Source organism: Schistocerca americana, chromosome 2, assembly GCF_021461395.2.
Source record: "Schistocerca americana isolate TAMUIC-IGC-003095 chromosome 2, iqSchAmer2.1, whole genome shotgun sequence".
Taxonomy (NCBI): domain Eukaryota; kingdom Metazoa; phylum Arthropoda; class Insecta; order Orthoptera; family Acrididae; genus Schistocerca; species Schistocerca americana.
Genome location: NC_060120.1, coordinates 265447045 through 265468363, shown reverse-complemented (window position 1 = coordinate 265468363; position 21319 = coordinate 265447045). Strand labels below are relative to the sequence as shown.

Sequence of the window (21319 nt, the reverse complement as noted above, 5' to 3'; positions counted from 1 at the left end):
TGAAACATTCACAATTACTATTTCGTTGTGTTTCTCAGAGAGTTTAACCGATATGAGCCTTATTTGGTAGCACAAAGAAGAATTGCGTGTGACAATGTAGTGTGCAGAATGAGCTGGTGTGTTGTCGTGGAGTACAAACATGCCTTTATACAGCTTCCAACGGCGTTTAGTATTGGGAGCCTCCTTTAAGCTCGTCTACATATTTCGGCAGTATCCTCCTATGGCATTTTGCACCTTACTTGTATAATCTGTTAGTACCACACCACAGCAGTCCACAAAAAGCACTCTGCGTTACCCTGCCTGACGATAGTTGTGTCTTGGCCCATTTCGGCGGTGGTGAATCCTCGTGTTTCCACTGCATCCTTTGCTCCTTTATCTCAGCCCTATAGTGGTGCAACCAGCACCCGTCAGTGGTGATAAGGTGGCAAAAGCATACAGCTGCAACATCGCGACTGCTGCTGCGTGCAGTTGGGTTTTTGGATTGATGTGAGCACACGCGAAAACCAGCGGGTGGCGAACTTTGTAATTTTCAAATTGTCATTCAAGACGCTTATAACCAATTCGTTATTAATTTCTTACTTTTTCCACTATTTCCTAGATTTTTCCAAGAATAACCACTATCATTACCATTGAATAATTGATTTCTAAGAGCTACTGCAAAATACTGCCATCCAAAGGCACTACTAGAATTCTGTACAGAGAATATGCAAGTTTAGGCTTTTATGTATCTGTATATATGCAGACTGAAGCGACGAATGAAAATTTTTGCCAGGGCCAGGATTCGAACCCGTGTCTCCTGCTCACTAGGCACGTGCACTAATCGCTACGCTTAATGAGCAGGATACTCAGGTTCGAATCCCGGCCTTCGTACAAATTTCCATTCTTCTCCTCAGTCTGCATATATACGTTCTCGATGTTTGAGACTCGAAAAGGTCTCTGGAAACATAATTTTATTTGATTATATTTATCTCACTGTCTTGATACATTAGATATACTTATTTTTTCAGCGAATGACACCAAGAGCCCACGAAACGTGGCCGAATGTCCTTATAAAGGGAAGACGTACCTGGAGGGCCAGTTCATTGAAGGAACACAGTCTAAGTGCATGAGGTGTGTGTGCCAGAAGGGATATGACGGTAAGTTAACGTTTTATCGTCTATAAACATGATACTTATAGTCAAAATAAGTTGGTTCACTTAATGTAATATTTCCTAAATATGAATAAGGGCACAGAGCCTAACAAAGATCCAGATTTACAGCATTTGTAGATTTAGATAAAGCCTTTATCGCCATAGGAGGAAAGCGTTATTTGAATTTCTGAATCAAACTGGGATCAAATACATGAAGCGGAGAGTCATCTACAACTTTTGCAGACACTCTGCTGCACATATAAGTCAAACGACGCGAAGCCAAGGTGTAGTTGAGATGAGAGTGAAAAAGGTTTATTGTCGATCCCCGATGTTATTCAGCCTGTACATAGAGCTTGCTGTAAAAGAATCCAGGGAGAGATTTTGAGTGGGAATTAGAAGTTCAGGGTGAATAAAAAAATGTGGGGAGTGTTAATGACATAGAACTTCTGTGAGTTATGGCAAAGGACCAGAAAGATCAGTAGAATGGAACTGATAGAGTGTTGTGTAAAATGGTATAAGAGGTACATTGATAAAAGAACACGGCTAATGGAGCATAGTGTAAGTCAGGCTATGCCGAGGGAATTTGAATGAGAAATGAGATCCTAAAGCATTAATGAGTTTTCCTAGTTAGTTAGTTACACGTTCCACAGACCATCTGAACGACTGTTTCATCGAAGCTATGGGGAACGAGCCAGTTTACAGGACATGTACCCATGATTAGCGTTAACATTAATGATCACATTATCACTTTATTCCTACTACTTGCTCATCTACCTGTCAGGCATTTTATATTATTGGGCAAATGATCAAAAAATTTTATTGCTGCATATTGAACTCCTCTCCGAGCCACTGACAGCTTTAACAATCGGTAATAAAGGTCTTTCTCACTCTAGTGTTGCACGTATGTACATAACAGTTCTTCTCAAATAGTGATGGATTATTTATGACGAAATTCACTAGCGAAAATATCTTTCGTGATTGCGCAATTAAAACGCCTAGCTCCTTCAAGAGGTTCCTCCATGACATCTGTGAGTGAACACCACATACACTCCTGGAAATTGAAATAAGAACACCGTGAATTCATTGTCCCAGGAAGGGGAAACTTTATTGACACATTTCTGGGGTCAGATACATCACATGATCACACTAACAGAACCACAGGCACATAGACACAGGCAACAGAGCATGCACAATGTCGGCACTAGTACAGTGTATATCCACCTTTCGCAGCAATGCAGGCTGCTATTCTCCCATGGAGACGATCGTAGAGATGCTGGATGTAGTCCTGTGGAACGGCTTGCCATGCCATTTCCACCTGGCGCCTCAGTTGGACCAGCGTTCGTGCTGGACGTGCAGACCGCGTGAGACGACGCTTCATCCAGTCCCAAACATGCTCAATAGGGGACAGATCCGGAGATCTTGCTGGCCAGGGTAGTTGACTTACACCTTCTAGAGCACGTTGGGTGGCACGGGATACATGCGGACGTGCATTGTCCTGTTGGAACAGCAAGTTCCCTTGCCGGTCTAGGAATGGTAGAACGATGGGTTCGATGACGGTTTGGATGTACCGTGCACTATTCAGTGTCCCCTCGACGATCACCAGTGGTGTACGGCCAGTGTAGGAGATCGCTCGCCACACCATGATGCCGGGTGTTGGCCCTGTGTGCCTCGGTCGTATGCAGTCCTGATTGTGACGCTCACCTGCACGGCGCCAAACACGCATACGACCATCATTGGCACCAAGGCAGAAGCGACTCTCATCGCTGAAGACGACACGTCTCCATTCGTCCCTCCATTCACGCCTGTCGCGACACCACTGGAGGCGGGCTGCACGATGTTGGGGCGTGAGCGGAAGACGGCCTAACGGTGTGCGGGACCGTAGCCCAGCTTCATGGAGACGGTTGCGAATGGTCTTCGCCGATACCCCAGGAGCAACAGTGTCCCTAATTTGCTGGGAAGTGGCGGTGCGGTCCCCTACGGCACTGCGTAGGATCCTACGGTCTTGGCGTGCATCCGTGCGTCGCTGCGGTCCGGTCCCAGGTCGACGGGCACGTGCACCTTCCGCCAACCACTGGCGACAACATCGATGTACTGTGGAGACCTCACGCCCCACGTGTTGAGCAATTCGGCGGTACGTCCACCCGGCCTCCCGCATGCCCACTATACGCCCTCGCTCAAAGTCCGTCAACTGCACATACGGTTCACGTCCACGCTGTCGCGGCATGCTACCAGTGTTAAAGACTGCGATGGAGCTCCGTATGCCACGGCAAACTGGCTGACACTGACGGCGGCGGTGCACAAATGCTGCGCAGCTAGCGCCATTCGACGGCCAACACCGCGGTTCCTGGTGTGTCCGCTGTGCCGTGCGTGTGATCATTGCTTGTACAGCCCTCTCGCAGTGTCCGGAGCAAGTATGGTGGGTCTGACACACCGGTGTCAATGTGTTCTTTTTTCCATTTCCAGGAGTGTATTATTCGCAGAGCTATCGTTTTTGAAATCAATACTTTCATTCCACATACTGAGTTGCCACAAAAATATAATTCCTTAAGACATTATTGAGTGGAAATATGCAAAATGCGTCAGGAAGTTGATACGTTTGTTTTCAAGACCAGCAATTGTACGAAGACCAGAAGTATTTGAACGAAATTTTTTGAGAAGCTCAGTAATATGTTTCCTCTAATTAACGTTTTCATCGATACGTACACCCATAAATTTGGAACTTTCTACCCTATTTATTGGTACATCATTTTGTGGGTATGAGTATTTGTTGCAAGTACATGCCATATTTGGTCAGTAGAAGAGCTGCCGATGGATGAAGTAGTGACGATATAAAATTTTAAGAAGAGCAACATAGTATTTAAATGATAATTAATTGAAACCATCAGCTGCCGACAGGTGTTGTTGATACACCTAGCTGCATACAGGCGTTGATATAAGTCAACGGGGACAGTTGAAAATGTGTGCCCCGACCGGGACTCGAACCCGGAATTTCGTGCTTAGATGGCAAATGCTCTATCCATCCGTTTTTTTTTTTTTTATCTCATTGTGTTCGTTTTCGTTCGTTGTATCTGCTCGGGGCGGACGCCGCAAGACACCCGTTTCAGTTCGTCGTTGATTCATTAACTCAGTTTTTTTTTTAATTACAGAGGGCAGCTACCCCTCGGAGCGAACACGCTGAGTTACTGTGCCGGCTGCATCTGAGCCACCGAGGACACAGATGAACAGCGCGCCTGCAGGGACTTATCCCTTGCAGGCTCCCCGTGAGGTATATCCCCATCGAGGTATATCAACAACACATGTCGACAGCTGAGGGTTTTAATTAATTATCATTTATTCTAGAGAAGCTGCACGTTCATCAGTGGTATCTGTTCTTTCGAGAACAGTTACTATCTTCAAACATAGTATTTGTTGAAAAAGTGCAATGCGTTAACATCGAGTATATTGTTACAACTAGCTGATATTTTTGTTGTGTTCTGACTGTAGAAAGGCGAGTTCGGAAAGCTGTGGGTTCGTTTCACCAGTACCACGAACACAGATCCAGTCAGCTGAGCACAAAGCCCTGAGGATGGCCACTTGGAATAGTAGCCGAAACGTCGGACAGTTTTATATATTAACAATGCTGTCAAGAGTCCAGAAGAATTTTATTGACAGAGCTAAGAAGGTTTACCAAATAGTCTGCTTATCTTCTTTTTTTTAATGCTTTCCATACCCTGACGGAAGCAGGTCAGGAGCCAGTCGCAGCTAGTAAGCAGGAGGAGGAGGAGATTTGTGTTTAACGTCTCGTCGACAGTGAGGTGATTAGAGACGGAGCACAAGCTGGAATTAGGGAAGAATGGAGAAGAAAATTGGCCGTCCCTTTCTTTAAAAGGAACCATTCCGTCATTTGCCATAACTGACTTAGGGAAATCACAGAAAACCCGAATCAAGATGGCTGGACACGGGTTTGAACCGTCTTCCTCCCGAATGCGAGACCAGTGTGCTAACCACTATGCCATCTCGCTCGGTGCAGCTAGTAACCAGCAAGTGAGGTATGTTGAGGCAGCGAAATGCTTCGACAGACAGTGAATTTGCTGACGTAAGTCAGGTGTCAGCTCGGTTGTGCAGCGAGTTTTAACAGCTGGACTGGTGAACATTGCTGAGGAGGCTGGCAGAAACGTGTAGGTGTCCAGAATTTAATTCAGGACTCTCGGAGACTGATCTGAGTATCAGGCGATGGCACAGTGGGGGTGACCTTTCCTCGAAGGGTCCTGTTCGAAGACCGGAACTATCTGGGCTAGATGATGACTCGTAGATTAGCGGATTCATCTATTTAGTGAAGCTGGTCGATGAGGCTGCAATAGCTTCACCTATGGTTCGATTGGGGACTGGTGCAGAGACCGGGTTGCTCGCAGGCACGGCACTGAAGGAATGTTGTTACTGGCTGAGCTGGGAGTATTTATATTAGGCATGGTGGTTATCACTGAGACAACATGTTTTCGGTTATATTGAGTTTCTCCAGTGCCAGATTAACCTGAGTCTTAAAACTGCTCAAAATAACAGGTTTCTGAAATAGCCGATTTTCGATTTTTTATTCCTTTTACTTCCTATAATAAATATAGAAATGTCCTGCAAACAAATAAAATGACACTTAGTCCGACCACCGTTCGCAGATTTTCCAGAAGAGTGATAAGCGACTGAATACTACAACCAGCTCCGGTATTCTCCTATAGATTCTAACTTTTTGAAAATGTGCTCAAAAATCGTACTGTAATCGAAGACCATACAGAAAAGACAGTAAGTGTAAACATGCATCTCAATAACATAGAAGATAAGACAAAGCTGAATATCTGCATGAATAACCAAACCATTAAACGTGAAGATAAACCTCGGTACCTTGGAGTAAAGCTGGACCGGTCCCTGACGTACAGAGCTCCTCTAGAGGATACAAAACAAAAACTGAAATCTAGAAATGCCATTCTTGCCAGAATCACCGGGAACACTTGGGGATGTGGTGCAACTACCTTGAGAATTTCAGCCTTGGCACTGTTATACAGTGTGGCCGAGTATTGTACACCTGTATGGGCCAGAAGTGTATATATCCAGCTAAGAGAAACAATGAGAATAATATTGGGGGCACTTAGACCTACACCTATAGATTGGCTACCCGTACTGTCTAACATAGCACCACATGTAATCAGCTACTGCGCCGGCCGGTGTGGCCGTGCGGTTCTAGGCGCTTCAGTCTGGAGCCGCGTGACCGCTACGGTCGCAGGTTCGAATCCTGCCTCGGGCATGGATGTGTGTGATGTCCTTAGGTTAGTTATGTTTAGGTAGTTCTAAGATCTAGGGGACTGATGACCACAGATGTTGAGTCCCATAGTGGTCAGAGCCATTTGAACCAAACCAGCTACTATCAAGAAAACACTGGCAAACTCAAATCTTCCTATAAACCAGGAACTTGATACCAAAATCGCCTGAGATCAAGGTCATCTCTATGGTCAACAGGGGAAAAGGTGTTTCCCTTCGACCCAGAAAATGAATGGAAAAGTTTATGAGGTAGAAGCACAGTAAAGAACTGAAAACTTGTTACTGACCCAAGCATACCAATAGAGGGCTTTAGGATTTCCAGAAGAGCGTGGACTGCGTTGAATCGTGTGAGGACGGGTGTCGGAAGATGCAGGGAGATGATGACAACATGGGGCCTCGCGAACGACCCTCAGTGCGAATGTGGATTCCACCAATCAATGGACCACTTGATCGAGTGTACTGTGCATGGTTTTAATGGCGAACTGGAGGATACACATAATCTCACGTACAATGCCATTGAAATGCCGGAAAAAATAAGTCATATTGTAATAAATTCTGTATTTTGTATTACGTAATTAAATAATGCTGAATGTGTCGTTTTAATTCTGTAATGTCCTGGTTTAATATTTCGCCTTGTAAATACCGATCGAGTAAATAAATAATCCACATCTTTGCGTCCCGAATAGTCAGAGCTAATCGGTAAATGTAAATGTCGTGTGACTAGGGCCTCCCGTCGGGTAGACCGTTCGCCGGGTGCAAGTCTTTCGATTTGAAGCCACTTCGGCGACTTGCGCGTCGATGGGGATGAAATGATGATGACTGGGACAACACAACACCCAGTCCCGGAGCGGAGAAAATCTTCGACTCAGCCGGGAATCGAACCCGGTCCGTTAGGACTGACATTCTGCCGCGCTGACCACTCAGTTACCGGGGGCGGACAGCTAAACGGTGAGAACTGAAGATGGAAAACTCTGTTTTTTTGTGTCAATTTGTCCGTTTGTATGGGACTGAACATCTGTGGTCATCATTCCCCTAGAACTTAGAACTACTTAAACCTAACTACCCTAAGGACATCACACACATCCAAGCCCGAGGCAGGATTCGAACCTGCGACCGTAGCGGTCACGCGGTTCCAGACTGAAGCACCTAGAACCGCACGGCCACACCGGCCGGCTATAGAACTGTAGTATTGAAATTATTACGACTGTCATTAATTATTGCTAATTTGTTTATTAATGTGAATGATGGTGTGAATGGAAAGTAAAATGTTAAATGAAGATTTTTATGTCTGTTAACTGAGTACACAGTAGCGTGATAACTATGACTGTACACCGAGAAAGTGAATTATACTCTCAGGGGAGTTTTGTAATGTACAACTAGCCGATTTATGGTATTGGGAAAACAAGAAAAATTTTACGATAATTCTTTTTTTAAAGAGAGAGTTATTTTGATTTTTGTGGAGTTTCTAAATTTGTCCATTTGGTAAACTGTTCATAAAAGTTGTGATCATTAAATGTAAAAGACGCGCCATTGACCCGTTTAATACTAATATCGGATTGGCTAAGATGTGTATCAGCCAATCAGAAGACAGTAAGTCCGTGTGTATTTTGTGCGCTAACGAATTGCTTTGTGAAGACGAAAGAGTCAGTTCAGACCTCATCCATCACATCATCACCATGTTCGGATGCAGGTTTAAGGAGCTCTGAATAGATGTGATAATTTTACAGAATAATGATTAAAACATGATCGTGGAATGCCGCAAAGTGGATTCAAACGTGCGAGATAAAGGAACACATGAAATTCCGATTTTAATATGTAAACTGTGGTCTTTTTTTAGAAACCAAAATCTGAGTGGCGTGTTGTACAAGGCGTGACTGCACACAGAACACTAGTAGGGTTCAAGTTGTGTAATATTTGAGCGAGCATTCTGTCACAGATAATCCGTTTCTTAATCATTTTGGTAACGGGTTTTGTTGGTTACCGTACTGTGGCTATTAGAGTTATTGTGATTTGCAAGTGAGTGTTCAGACTAGAACTTCAGATTATTATGGGCTTGGCAGTGTCTTTTGTTTCAAACAAGTGCCAATATATCTAAGTTTTCACTCACAAACTACTTTCAATCAATCGCTCTGTTAACCTGATGCTGAAAACATTTGTTGCACCCATTACATTCGTATACTGCTACTGGTTCTACTTTTTCAGCAGAAGAACCTCATTCATTTTTAACAGGGAAGGTATGTGGATCGGACTGCAGAAGGAGAAATCAGTGCAAGATGAGTGAACATTATCTCTGTAGAATGAGCTCTGAGTAGTCAAGAGTTGTAAAGGTTTTGAAATGGGTGCTGCAGATGAATGGGTAAGCAACGGAGAGGAACTGGATCCAACCAGGAGGAAATGAACTTTGTAGCACAATGTGACTAAAAGAAGGGATCAGTTTGGGGCACCAATACCAACAATTGTTAATTGTTAATGGAAGAGGTGGCAGAGAGAGGGGCTGGAGGGGGGCGTGTTGTAGACAGAGGCTAAGCAGCACGCAGGTTGAAGCAGAGGTATGTCGAGTACTTATGTGGAGATCAAGAGACTTTCACTACTTACACCAGCTTGGAGAACATCGGTGCATTCTGTGGACTGAAGACTGCAATAGAAACACACGGAAACAGGCCCACAAAGTGACTGCAGCGCTTACATGTTGTTTACGAAGGTTATTAATTTATTCACTTCTCAGCAGTTATTAAATATTTTTCAAATTGATGTTACAGGGAGTCTAAAAGAGCCCTGGTGTCGCCGACAAAGCTGCGACTACAGTCTGTGGTGGACAGTTTCTCAACTACAAAAATGTGCGCCAATTTTCGACGAAGACGACGCATGCTGTGCTCATGACTACCACTGTCGTAAGTAGCTGCAAATTAACTTGTGGTAGTTTTCAGTTGTAAGTTATGATTTATAAAACCAAATAAAAAAAACACAAAAAGTCCAGATTCAAGTGCCATCAGTACAGTTTTAGTTGTGTGAACAACATAAGGTATTTAGTTCACTCAGATTACAAATCTCTTTATATATTAAACAGTTTCTAATATATTGTGTTTTCTACGTTATAGCAAATGATTCATTTATATGTTTTATTCTTTTCGCAGCTTCCACTGATCCTATTGCAGTGCAGCATTCTGAGTCTTCAACACCGAATGAAGGTCAGTCTCTAAAATATTTCAGTTTAAGCATTTAGAAAAACAGAAATAATGGTGTTTCGCTCTTTGCCACTACAGAATACAATAACTACCTTTTCGTGCAGCAGCAAATGTAATGAGTTTATATTGATCAGGATCCGAAGTCGACAAATCATTATGAAACTCTGAAGTTCAGGTATTTTCCTTAGTATCCAATATCAACATTCTACAAAGATCACAGCCTACCTTAAAACAAAAAGAAGGAGGGGAGAGTCAGATAAGATAACTAATTTGATAATTTACCCAGATTATGCTGGATGAAAGACTTGCACTTACATCATAACAGACCTCTGTATGTGCCAAGTCCGACATTTTACAAGCTATTCGTAACGTGGATCATGAGCAAACGTATGTTTCTAAGTCCATTGCATATAAATTTTTCATGTCACTTCGTATCGACGTTTGTGCAGTAAGTGTCCTTCATTTATTCACATTCTTGTTTTCCGATGAGCTATTTATCTCGAATGTTGTTTGAATTAAAAATACCGATGTTTGTTAAGATGCCGTATTGGACAGAGGCTAAGATAACGAAAGTAAGATTAATTAAAGCAAAGTAGGAAGAAGAAGAAAAAGAAGGCAAATGAGGCCATCAACGGTAGGAAAAACAAAAGTTACCAAAACTAGAAGAACCAAACTCTTAATTCTTATTCAAAAGAAACAGCCGTCGAGCCATTAGTTAAACTTTGAACATTTATCTTCCATTGATGTCACATAGGATCAAACAGATATCGATATGGATCTGGAAAACATTGATTATGGAGCAACCTGAATTATTTGTGGTGAACGAAGAAAAACCAACTCATGGTTCCATTTTATATACCAGCAATGGGTCCACGCCACACATATTTACATTGATTAAATTCAAGCCAATATCATTCGTGGAAATGCGGTTATTCCGATTGGTTTTCTGATTAAATACGAAGAGTCCTTTGATGGCCAGCATTTTGTGACATTAGCATCGGACTACAAAAACGGTATCTAACAGTGCAACATTGTTCGTAAATTACCAACTTTTTACTCCTTCTGAACAGTTATTGCGTTTCGTTCACTAAGTCACCATGTCTTTTGTCATTCGCTTTCTCTCACCAAAATTTAGCATATATGAAAAATACTGCCTAGTATCCTCCTGTATATAATATTGAAACGTAGGTAGTGACGAAGAGACAGAGCAAAGGTGGACCTCTTGAGAGGATCTAATGGAAGTTGGATGGATAGGGTGAAAAATGAGTGGGTACTGAGAGAAGTGGAACAACAGACTTTCAATGAGACTAATGAAGAGAGGGAAAAAGTTTGATAGAACATATGTGAAGACAGGAGGAAGGACTTTTAAGATACAGTGTATGATCAAAAGTATTAATACATTCATTAGCGAGTAATAATATAGGATGTATCTACCCTACATCTTTATGACGTCTTGAACTATGTTCGGGACACTTTCAGTGCGCAGTCAGAATGTCTGTGAAGGAATGGCAGCTCATTTTCGTTCATGATCTGAAATCAGAGAAGCTACTGATGATGGTTGCTGTTGTGTGGAGCAAAGTCGACGTTCTAAGTCATCCCAAAGTTGTCCACTGGTTTCATATCGGCAGTCTGAGCACTTCAGGACTTATACAATGAAGGCTTTCACGACCGAATGACATAGCTGCTGGTAAACCTCTCGGTATGTAAGGACGTGGTCCAAGAAACTCTTCTGCTCCTGACGATTCGTCAAAGACTGCGCTGGACATCCTCAAAGGGGCCCCTCCAATGAGTCTTGCCGACTGACTGGTCGGACGTCCGAAAGCGACATAAATACTGTAGGAATGGGGGCGTGGTCAAAGTAACATGTGATGATCAGAGATAATCCTTGTCAAAGGTTAAACTTAACTATCGATTGTCGTCTTGACAAAGATAACAATTAACTATCGATCGTCATCTTGTCAGAAATAAAACTGTCTAGCAATTCTGCAGAGCTACCGTCCATATGTCGCTAAGTTTCATTGCCTCCTCTTTCCTATTAAAATCATCCTGATGCTTATAAATTTCAATGGCTACTCTACATAGTCGTTGAAAATAATTTGACGTTGTAGATAAAACTTCTGTTTCAGAAAACTTCACTTCGTGGTTTCCTGACTGAAGAGCATGCTCTCTTACGGCTGATTTGTCTATTTTTCCTAGTCTGCGAAGATTTTATGCTCTTTTAGCCCTGTATTTACGCTCCTCTTGGTGGCTCCAATATAAACTTTACCACACGTACATGGAATTTTGTATACACCACTTGTCGACAGAAGAGGGCGTTTATCCTTCACAGAACGGAGTGCTTGACGTATTTTCTTTGTTGGTCTAAAAACCGGTCTGATGTCATGTTTCTGTAAAATCTTACCGATCTGATCCGTTACTTATTTAATAAAAGGGAGAGAAACTATATTTTTCCGTCGTTGTGGTTCATACTTGTCTTGTGGCGTATACAAAATATCGTGTACGTGTGGTAAATTTTATATTGGAACCACCAAGAAGAGCGTAAATACGCGGCTAAAAGAGCATAGAAGTCTTTGCCGACTAGGAAAAATAGAGAAATCGGCTGTAGCTTCAATCAGGAAACAACGGAGTGAACTTTTGTGAAAGAGAAATTTTATGTACAACATCAAATTATTATCTACGACTGTGTAGATAATCTATTGAAATTTGTAAGCATCAGGATAATTTTAATAGGAAAGAGGGGGCAATGAAACTTAGCGACATATGGACGGTAGAATTCCTAAACAGTTTTATCTTTGACAAGAGGACAATCGATAGTTAATTTTTATTTCACACAAGGATTATCTCTGCTCATCACGTGTTACTTCGACCACCCCCCTTTCGTACAGTATTTATGTCGCTCTCGGACGCTCGACCGGACAGTCGTCAAGACAGCAGAGGAGCGCCTCTGAGGATGTCCAGCGCAGTCCTGGACGAATTGGCACGTACAGAAGACTTTCTTGGACCACGACCTTACATCCCGAAAGGTTTACGAGCAGCTATTACAGGACTTGCTGTTGTCCACAGACCAACGTCTCACAGTTGCTGCTTAGGACACGGTGCACTGATTGATACAACCATCGTATCCGAACTACTCCTCTACTGCACGCAGTACACAATGCCATAAAATGTGGTCATATCCCTCCGCATTTAATGTTTTCCTAAGCACAATAACCACGAAACACATTCCCGTGCTCCCTCTGTATATCATTGCTGGGCTACACAAGATGTCAGATAACGTTCTTCAAGAAATCGGAAAACTCAAGTCCTTCCAACGGATTGCCACAGGATATAGTGTGGTTCATCACTCCAAATCACTCGTTTCCAGTCAGCCACTCTCCAGATTCTGCAAGCTTCACTTAGCACTGTCTACAGACATGTGTGGCTTACGAGAACCTGTTCGACTGTTGTACCTCATTCTTCTCAACTCCCTCCAGTCAGTCACTGTGCTAGCTGTTCTGCGGCCAGCACTTCGGAACTCACGAGTGATTCCTTTCACTTAATGTCATACGATTTTTCACAGTCACCGTCGGGAATGCTCGACAGTCACTGTCCGTCAGTAGAAGAGGACTGCCTGGTCATGGTTTAGCTGCGGTTGTTATCACTCCACAATGACGTCACCATCAATCGCCTTGTGCAGCTTCTAAATGGTTCAAATGGCTCTGAGCACCATGGGACTTAACATCTACATCTACATTTATACTACACAAGCCACCCAACGGTGTGTGGCGGAGGGCACTTTACGTGCCGCTGTCATACCTCCCTTTCCTGTTCCCGTCGCGTATGGTTCGCGGGAAGAACGACTGCCGGAAAGCCTCCGTGCGCGCTCGAACCTCTCTAATTTTACATTCGTGATCTCCTCGGGAGGTATAAGTAGGGGGAAGCAATTTATTCGATACCTCATCCAGAAACCTGGACAGCAAGCTACACCGCGATGCAGAACGCCTCTCTTGCAGAATCTGCCACTTGAGTTTGCTAAACATCTCCGTAATGCTATCACGCTTACTAAATAACCCTGTGACGAAACGCGCCGCTCTTCTTTGGATCGTCTCCAACTCCTCTGCCAACCCGACCTGGTACGGATCCCACACTGATGAGCAATACTCAAATATAGGCCGAACGAGTGTTTTGTAAACCACCTCCTTTGTTGATGGACTACATTTTCTAAGGACTCTCCCAATGAATCTCAACCTGGCACCCGCCTTACCAACAATTAATTTTATATGATCATTCCACTTCAAATCGTTCCGCACGCATACTCCCAGATATTTTACAGAAGTAACTGCTACCAGTGTTTGTTCCGCTATCATATAATCATACAATAAAGGATCCTTCTTTCTATGTATTCGCAATACATTACATTTGTCTATGTTGAGAGTCAGTTACCACTCCCTGCACCAAGTGCCTATCCGCTGCAGATCTTCCTGCACTTCGCTGCAATTTTCTAATGCTGCAACTTCTCTGTATACTACAGTATACTACAGCACCATCCGCGAAAAGCCGCATGGAACTTCCAACACTATCTACTAGGTCATTTATATATATATTCTGAAAAGCAATGGTCCCATAACACACCAGAGGTTACTTTAACGTCTGTAGACGTCTCTCTATTGAGAACAACATGCTGTGTTCTGTTTGCTAGCCGGCCGCGGTGGTCTAGCGGTTCTAGGCGCTCAGTCCGGAACCGCGCGACTGCTACGGTCGCAGGTTCGAATCCTGCCTCGGGCATGGATGTGTGTGATGTCCTTAGGTTAGTTAGGTTTAAGTAGTTCTAAGTTCTAGGGGACTGATGACCACAGATGTTAAGTCCCATAGTGCTCAGAGCAATTTGAACCATTTGAACCATCTGTTTGCTAAAAACTCTTCAATCCAGCCACACAGCTGGTCTGGTATTCCGTAGGCTCTTACTTTGTTTATCAGGCGACAGTGCGGAACGCCCTCCGAGAGTCAAGGAAAATGGCATCTACCTGGGAGCCTGTATCTAATATCCTCTGGGTCTCATGAACAAATAAAGCGAGTTGGATCTCACACGATCGCCGTTTCCGGAATCCATGTTGATTCTTACAGAGTAGGTTCTGGGTTTCCAGAAATGACATGATACGCGACCAAAAAAACATGTTCTAAAATTCTACAACATCGATGTCAGAGATATAGGTCTACAGTTTTGCACATCTGCTCGACGACCCTTCTTGAGGACTGGGACTACCTGTGCTCTTTTCCAATCATTTGGAACCTTCCGTTCCTCTAGAGACTTGCGGTACACGGCTGTTAGAAGGTGGGCAAGTTCTTTCGCGTACTCTGTGTACTCATCTGAGGTCATCAGTCCCATCCTTAGAAGTACTTAAACCTAACTAACCTAAGGACATCACACACATCCATGCCCGAGGCAGGATTCGAACCTGCGACCGTAGCAGTTCCGGACTAAAGCTCCTACAACGGCTTGGCCACCGTGGCCGGCATGGAGTTTCAGCAGGGTTGAAATGCCCCTGATGGGTTTGTTACTTAGGCGACATGAAATGATTAGTCAACGTTCGAAGTCAGTGAGCAGTCCTGCCAGACTCATTCCGCTTTCTCTGATACGTTATTGGAAACACAATATTACACGTCTCTAACACTGGCTCGCCCGTTCTCGCGACATGTAATGGTCATCTACGCACTAGATAGGAACGTCTAGATAATTTTCATCAGTTAGTGTTGGTGAAAGGTAAGAGGACACACTGTAGCGTATTGCGTTAATTAACAATAACAAATACCTTATGGATACTATTTGTGCTTCAGCTTTCCAGTAACGTAAGTTGTGAACTACTGGTTCATTTGCAACTCATCCAAAGAGTAGAAACAAACATTACCCAATTGCTGTTACTCAATATCTCTTCCGTAACATGCAAATATTTAAGGACGTCTGGGGAATTCGCGTCTCCAAAGATTATTTTACGCACCGGATGAGCTCCAAACATAGAATCATAAATCTCTGTCGAAGCGGACCAGTTATTCCTGTATCATGTACATACTGTGAAGAGACAATAATTCTATGTAAACACATTGGCTACATAAATGGAAAATGAGTAATCCAACGTTGACTGTTCTGAGTGCTTGCCACAATTACTGTCAACAATAAGGATAGAGTGACACAAATGTCTCATTCGTACTAATGACAGAACCGTAATTACTTCCTTCACATACAAAGGAATTATTATTTTCAATTTTACAAAATGCACCGAAAAATAAAGCTCACGTTATTAGAGCAGTTCCCTTATTTCTGTACATTTATCAGTCCAATGCCTTTATCCTCCTACTCAAAGACTTGCCAACAGATTTCAGCTTTAGTCAATTTTAGCACGTGTTGCAGTTCTAATTCCTAGTTTCATTTTGTAGGGGCTGAAGGAATGTAAGGTGCCATGAGTGGCCTTAACTGTCACCGCGACTACTGCGACAGAGAATAAAACGGACGATTCAGTGCTAATACTGTCGGTGGTCTGCGTTTACCTAACACAATATTTCGACGTCGTACCTCGGCGTCTTCATCAGGTGCTTCGTGTGACTGAACGACAGGCTGACCGTGTCCCGTATTTATGCCTGGACTGTGTCTGGTGTTCCCTACGCCGTCCGGTCCCGCTGCGACCGTCTCGGTTGGTCGCCAGATGTTCCGTCTTGCGTCCGCGCCCGCTTCCGCTGTTTTCCCCGGTGGCGGCCGTTTCATGGCGTTTCCTACTAGGTCCGCGCCCGCCAGGCGCGTTTCTCGCACTGTCGACAGGCTGCGTTTGCTGTTGGTGACCGTTCCGACTTTCTCCAGCGCCCCTGTCATTCTCCTGGTCTTCCGTTTTCTTCCGTTGTTTTTGTAATATGTCCAAAGCCGAGTTCCACGCAGTGCTGAGTTGGTATCCAGCTTCCCGGTTTATCAAGTTCTCTGTCATCTTGATTTCAATCGATTCAACGATGACCCTGTCGCAAAATTTGGGGGTATAAGATCCTGGTTTACTCATAATTCATGGTGTGCTGAAGTTCCAAGCAATGTTCTGCTATTAGCGATTTAGTGGCTTGTCGTAGCCTGGTATGCCTTTGGTGTTCTTTACACCTTCTATCAACGGTCCTGGTGGTCTGGCCAATGTAAGACATACCACATTCACTTGGTATATGGTAGATACCAGGTTTTCTCAATCCCAGATCATCCTTCACCGTTCCAAGAAGCGCCCTGATCTTGTTTGGTGGGCAGAACACACTCTTGATATTGTGCTTTTTCAGTATTCTGCTGATATAGGTCCTGCATATTGTGTTAGATAAACTCATACCACCGGCAGTACACCCGATTCCACGAGATGTCACAAAATCGCCAGGAAAGTCTAAGATATTACGGTGCTAATACTGTTTCCCTGTCGGGCAAAGAGGATTACTCACATGCTGATCTTGCTGCTGGTGGATGTGAAGACTATCTCGTCATCTACTGCAGGCGTTTCTCCCAGAAGCAATAAAATAATCAATGACAAAGGGCTATGGGTCAAATGTGCACTCAATGAAAGACAGTGAGTAAAGTTAATTAAAATACATTAAAACTAAAAAAAAACACAAATATGAGGTAGCGCTGTTACATGTTTTCCCGGGCGCGATTTTGAGTGGCTTAAGGAGATGCCGGCCTGATGTAGGACAGGAAATTCAACGAGAAGAAGTACATTAAATGCACAGTGAAAGCTAACAATAATGTAGCCCAGTCCCGAGAGAGTGCGAGAACCGATTGTAATGAGGTGACCTTCTAATATCGTGACGTATCTCCTTTCGCCCGGTGTAGTGCGCCATGGATTCAAGCCACTGCTCTTCCTACCAATAGCGAACAGTTGTGGCCCTGCCACGTGGCACAGTGTCATCGTTGTCTGGGAACATGAAGTCCATGAACGGCTGCAAATGGCCTCCAAGCAGCCAAACATAACCATATCCAGTCAATGATCGGTCGAATCCGCAGAGGACGCAGCCAATTCCATGTAAACACAGCCCACAGCATTATGGAGCCACTACGTCTGTTCACTGCCTTGTTGACAACTTGGGTCCATGGCTTCGAGTGGTCTGTGCCACACCTTACTAACTGAAATCGGAACTCATCTGACCAGGCCACGGTTTTTCAGTAGTCTAGAACCGATATGGTTACGAATCCAGGAGGGTCACTGTAGACGATGTCGTACTGACAGCAAAGACACTCGCGTCGTCTGATACCATAGCCCATTAAGGCCAAATTTCGCCGTCTGTCCTAACGGACACGTTCGTTGTACACCCCACATTGATTTCTGCGGTTATTTGACGTAGTGTTGCTTGTCTGTTAGCATTTACAAATGCCACTGCTCTCGGTCATTAAGTGAAGGCCGTCGGCCACTGTGTTGTCCGTGGCGAGGGGTAATGCCTGAAATCTGGTGTTCTCGGCACACTCTTGATACTTTGTATCACGGAATACTGAATTCCCTATCGATTACAGATATGGAGTGTCGCATGCGTATAGCTCCAACTACCCTTCCGCATTCAAAGTCTGTCAATTCTCGTCGTGCGTCCATGACCACATTGGACACCTTTTCACACGCAGCACCTGAGTACAAAAAAGATAGTTCCGCCAATGCACTGACCTTTTATACCTTGCTTACACGCGACTACCGCCATCCGTATATGTTCATATCGCTATCCAATTACTTTTGTCACCTCATTCTATAAGATATAAATGGCGAAATCTAGAGTTGCAAGACATGAGTTTTGAAACGACTGCATGACCAGCAGCAGTACCAGAATCTTATCACATGACTGACGTCGGAGTCACACTAACGAAAGCATTCGATACAGCCTGCGTGACTGCATGCTAGCAACCACTGTAGTTGCTACTGGCTTCCTGCCACGAACCGTGTTGTATAATACTAGCCGGTCTTCGTACCAGGTTTCTCCCAACTATGAAAGCAAGAGAAGTATTATGAAGTGGTGGCAGCTTCCGAGCGTCTGCTGTCAGCAAAGAGATGTGTGAAAAATACAACTGACAGCACTCGAATCGCGGACGGAGGGCGGCTCTTTGTTATTTGTCGCACATTCGATAGTGTGCTTCCATGTGTGATGAAAAGGTTCCCACAGCCAACTTAACCATGAGTGGCGGAAGTAATGGTCGCTGTGTCCCCAGAAAGGCGGGATGGTATGGCCATTTGAAATTCAAGTTGGGAGATCTTCATGGGCACCCGTTCTCCGAATACTGTTGATGTTCCCGCACTTCAGCATGGCTGCTGCTCACATTCTAATGTAAAAGCTCTAAACGTTGAGAATATCCGCCATCTTGCCTACTTATTAGATTAACTGAAGAATGGAAAAATTATTGTGTCCCCTCCAACCGATAGTCCTCTAAGCAGGGAAGTCATCGGGTGGATCTGTTGGTCAGAGATGATTAGTCTTGGTACATAAAACGATCAATTTAATTTTATAGCTTTTTAATTAATTAACTGACAGGTTTGTACTTAGTAGCAGTCAACTCAAAATTTAGTAAGCAACACTTTTATGTTACTGAAATAACAGAATTAATTTTATCTCTCCCTCTCTCTCTCTCTCTCTCTCTCTCTCTCTCTCTCTATCTCTCTCTTTGTGTTTAGAACTGGGCATGGCATCCGTTGTGCCTTCACGATGTGCAGCGTATGCCTATGAAAATTCAGTTTCATATCAGCGCACACTCCGTTGCAGAGTGAAAATCTCATTCTGGAAACATCCCCCAGGCTGTGGCTAAGCCATGTCTCCGCAATATCCTTTCTTTCAGGAGTGCTAGTTCTGCAAGGTTCGCAGGAGAGCTTCTGTAAAGTTTGGAAGGTAGGCGACGAGGTACTGGCAGAAGTAAAGCTGTCAGTACCGGGCGTGAGTCGTGCTTCGGTAGCTCAGTTGGTAGAGCACTTGCCCACGAAAGGCAAAGGTCCCGAGTTCGAGTCTCGGTCGGGCACACAGTTTTAATCTGTTTCATATCAGCGCACACTCCGCTGCAGAGTGAAAATCTCATTCTGGAAACATCGCCCCGGCTGTGGCTAAGCCATGTCTCCGCAATATCCTTTCTTTCAGGAGTGCTAGTTCTGCAAGGTTTGCAGGAGAGCTTCTGTAAAGTTTGGAAGGTAGGAGACGAGGTACTGGCAGAAGTAAAGCTGTGAGTACCGGGCATGAGTCGTGCTTCGGTAGCTCAGTTGGTAGAGCACTTGCCCGCGAAAGGCAAAGGTCGCGAGTTCGAGTCTCGGTCGGGCACACAGTTTTAATCTGCCAGGAAGTTTCATATCAGCGCACACTCCGCTGCAGAGTGAAAATCTCATTCTGGAAACATCCCACAGGCTGTGGCTAAGCCATGTCTCCGCAGTATCCTTTCTTTCAGGAGTGCTAGTTCTGCAAGGTTCGCAGGAGAGCTTCTGTAAAGTTTGGAAGGTAGGAGACGAGGTACTGGCAGAAGTAAAGCTGTGAGTCCCGGCCGTGAGTCGTGCTTCGGTAGCTCAGTTGGTAGAGCACTTGCCCGCGTAGGGCAAAGGTCCCGAGTTCGAGTCTCGGTGGGGCACACAGTTTTAATCTGCCAGGAAGTTTCATATCAGCGCACACTCCGCTGCAGAGTGAAAATCTCATTCTGGAAAAATTCAGTGAGTTACAGTTTTCAGCTTAATATTTTTTCTGCTCGAGTATACCTATGCTTAGACTACATATTTGTTTATCTATAATCAAGAAATAATGATGCACTTACAACTTTGAAACATTGCAGGTGGGCAGTGTGCGTTTGGAGACCACAAGCTGAAGATTGGCGACTATTTTCTATCATCTGGGAGAGACTGTATCAAATGCAAATGCGATACACCACCATTTATAACCTGTGTGAAGCTTCCTGTTGGCTATTGTCCTGTAGCCAAGAAATGAGACAAATACATGTGGCAAATCTATTGGATATTTATTACAAGCGACAAGGCCTATACATCGTTGGAGAAAAAATGTGACAACAGCTTGTAATTAATATCACATGGAAAATAAAGTTTCAAAAATCTGCACCCAAATGTTATGGATTTTATTAGCTACCCCCAAACCATATCATGTATTCAAAAATTTAACATGAAAATCAGTACAAAGGTATCGTAAAAAGGATTACAGCAATAATCTGTACTGTACGCATTATAGTACATTTTAAAGTGAAATGGCAACTTGTATTTTTATTATCTGTAGATAATATTTTAGAAATGAAATGGTTAAATTAATACAGATATTTTTAACGTGTAATAAATAAGAAAATGTCCTATTTCTACAACCACAACTTATCATATGGCATTAACACACACCAATCTACAGCATACCTCATAAATAGAGGTGTAGACAGCATAATCAAAAATGTAAAAATGTCTCAGTGCTGCTAGTTAGTTACATTTATACAGGGTAATACAGCATGGAATGGACACCCATAATATATATAACATACATGGAACGGGTAAATATACTGAAGTGTGATTTTTATCTAATTTTCTAATGTATGCAAGTTATTTTTATTGCTTACAAGAGCCGAATCATGGTACCAATTTTTTTTAACTGTGCTCTATTCCTTTGGCACTGAAAAGAAGTGTTTGGAATGTGATCAAATTATGATGAGATATCAATTCCAGAAACTAGTATACCACTGTTAGGTGATGGGCTTCCACAAGTTGTCCGACTTTATCAAACGTAGGCAAAACG

The 21319-nt window shown here is 43.7% G+C and overlaps 1 protein-coding gene across 1 annotated transcript in view; it reads left to right on the top strand.

Moving 5' to 3' along the window:
- The window catches only part of LOC124595806, a 60067-nt gene extending 39419 nt beyond the window's left edge, over positions 1-20648 (top strand). The window contains exons 5-8 of the mRNA XM_047134701.1: positions 1008-1136; positions 9176-9307; positions 9551-9604; positions 20367-20648. Coding sequence (XP_046990657.1) covers positions 1008-1136; positions 9176-9307; positions 9551-9604; positions 20367-20518 — 467 coding nt within the window. The 3' untranslated portion in view covers positions 20519-20648. The remainder of the gene's footprint in view (positions 1-1007; positions 1137-9175; positions 9308-9550; positions 9605-20366) is intronic.
- Positions 20649-21319: the final 671 nt, after the last annotated feature.